General features: G+C 38.7%; 1 protein-coding gene across 1 annotated transcript; it reads left to right on the plus strand.

Annotated features, from left to right (window-relative positions):
• Positions 1–1,193: 1,193 nt before the first annotated feature.
• Positions 1,194–2,138, plus strand: LOC311184989 (olfactory receptor 6C2-like; the record flags this gene model as incomplete). Its single annotated transcript, XM_084255324.1, has 1 exon — positions 1,194–2,138. The coding sequence occupies exon 1, from the start codon at positions 1,203–1,205 to the stop codon at positions 2,136–2,138; it is 936 nt and encodes a 311-aa protein (XP_084111450.1). The 5' UTR covers positions 1,194–1,202.
• Positions 2,139–2,404: the final 266 nt, after the last annotated feature.

Genomic DNA, 2,404 nt, shown 5'->3' on the forward strand with positions numbered 1-2,404 from the left:
TTCCCAAGGACAGGTGAGTTTTCAGAGAAAGGAATCAAGGCAAAGTCACTCCTTTTGCCAACTCCTGTTCTCCTTCCTCTGCCCTTAGGTGGTTGGAAAGTAGCCTAAGAAGGCATTTGGGAACTGAATTATCTATGTGTGACCTACAGAACCCCACAAAGAACCATGGAAGTTTAAGGACAGGATTCTGTTCTCTGGGAAATATCATCAGACATCACTTTTGTCAGTAATCTGGGAAGACTTGGGATGGGTGAATTGTTAGGTAACAGGTGGAGGTTGAAACAGGAATTCAGGGAAGGAAACAAATAAGAGGCTATTCAGACTGATACATCGGAGCCATTCAGTCTCAAATACTTCAGTACATTACCACAAAAGGAAGCAAAGAAGAAATTCTGGAAGAATTTGGGGCTCAGAAAATTTCAGGGCAACTGTAGTACTGCTCTGAGGTTTTGCAAACATCAAAGGTTTCTCTAGAATGCTAGGGAGACTAAGGAATTATTTGAAAGAACAAGCATCACAAGCCACTAGTGGTGTTCTATTACCATAGGGCACAAGAATGATTTGCTGATGTGCTATCCTGACAGATGGGGAAATACAATTTTCATAAGATTTTTTTTTCTATAAGGCAATATGTATAGATCTCCTGCTATACACTGAGTGTTGGGGCTATTGTGAGTGCTGGGAAAATCTCTGTGAGATTTTCATGGTTTTTCTCTTACTTTAAAATTGATCTTTAGGTCAGGAAAAAGACAAACCATTGATCTGAAACATACAGCAAGGGAAGGGGAGGGAGAGGGTCAAAACAGGGGAGGGAAGAGCATAAGGGACTGTGGTGATCAATCACGGGAGATTTATGGGGATTACATATAAGAGGAGAAGTCAAATATTGCCCAAAAATGAACAATGATGTAAGAAAATAAATATAAAAATTTTTTTAAATAAAATTGATCCTGTAGCTGAAATAGAAATGAAACTGCAGATGGATATTTACCCAAAAGCCCATCTGAAGACCCAAGGTAAAACAGAGTTAGAAAATGAAGCACTTCTATGAGATGATTATGATCAAATAAAAGTTTAAAAATGTGTTTCTATTCAACTGTTTGGCAACTTTCTTACATAACTTTCTAAAATATTTTTATATTTTTTCAGACTGAAAAGTTATGATTTTTTATTACACACCCAATAAATATCTGAAGAACGTGATGCACAACCATTCTGCAATAACAACATTCATCCTGCTGGGACTAACAGATGACCCACGATTGCAGGTTTTTCTTTCAGTGTTTCTGTTCCTCACATACATTTCTACTATTGTTGGAAATCTAATTATTATCCTTCTTACTCTGGTGGACTCTCACCTCAAAACACCCATGTACTTTTTTCTTAGGAATTTTTCCATGTTAGAAATAATATTTACAACTGTTTGTGTCCCTCGATTTCTATACAGCATGACAAGTGGGGACAGAAGTGTTACCTATAATGCTTGTGCCACCCAGTTATTTTTTGTCATCCTTGTGGGGGCAACAGAATTTTTCCTTCTGACCACTATGTCCTATGACCGCTACGTGGCCATCTGTAAGCCCCTGCACTACGCCACCATCATGAATGAAAGGATATGCAACATCCTTGTTATTTGCTGTTGGCTGATTGGGTTGATTGTCATACTCCCTCCACTTGGCCTGGGAGTTCAGCTGGATTTCTGTAACTCAAATCTCATTGACCACTTTGGCTGTGATGCAGCTCCACTTCTGAAGATTGTATGCTCAGACACTCAATTTGTAGAGCAAGTTGTTTTAATCATGGCTGTGCTGACCCTCATAGTCACTCTAGTCTGTGTAGTTGTGTCCTACACGTACATCTTCAAGACTATTTTAAGACTTCCTTCAGCTCAGCAAAGAAAAAAGGCTTTCTCCACTTGTTCTTCACACATGATTGTAGTTTCCATCACCTATGGAAGTTGTATTTTCATCTACATCAAACCAGCAAAGGAAGGAGTTGCCATTAATAAGGTGGTGTCATTGTTAAACACCTCAGTTATCCCTTTGATGAATCCTTTCATTTATACTTTGCGGAATAAGCAAGTCAAACAAGCATTCAAGGACTCAATAAAAAAGATGGCGTTTCTTTTCAAGAATTAGGGGACTAAGAGAATTTTTTAATTAAAAATATATACTTACAGAGGGAGAAGAAGGCAGAGTAGGAAGATCCTGAACCCACCTCTTCCCACCACATAACAAAACTACCAGTGCATATTCAATCATTGCCTTTGAGACAGAAATGAAAACTAACAGAACAGCATTTCCACAGCAAGAGATAAAAGTCTTCCTTTGAGAAACATAGCAAATGTGGAAGACATGATCTTGCAGGAAAGCCACCTCAGCGTGGTGACCCAAAATCAGGAAGG

The sequence above is a fragment of the Talpa europaea genome (genome assembly GCF_964194135.1).
Source record: "Talpa europaea genome assembly, chromosome: 15".
Classification (NCBI taxonomy): Eukaryota; Metazoa; Chordata; class Mammalia; order Eulipotyphla; family Talpidae; genus Talpa; species Talpa europaea.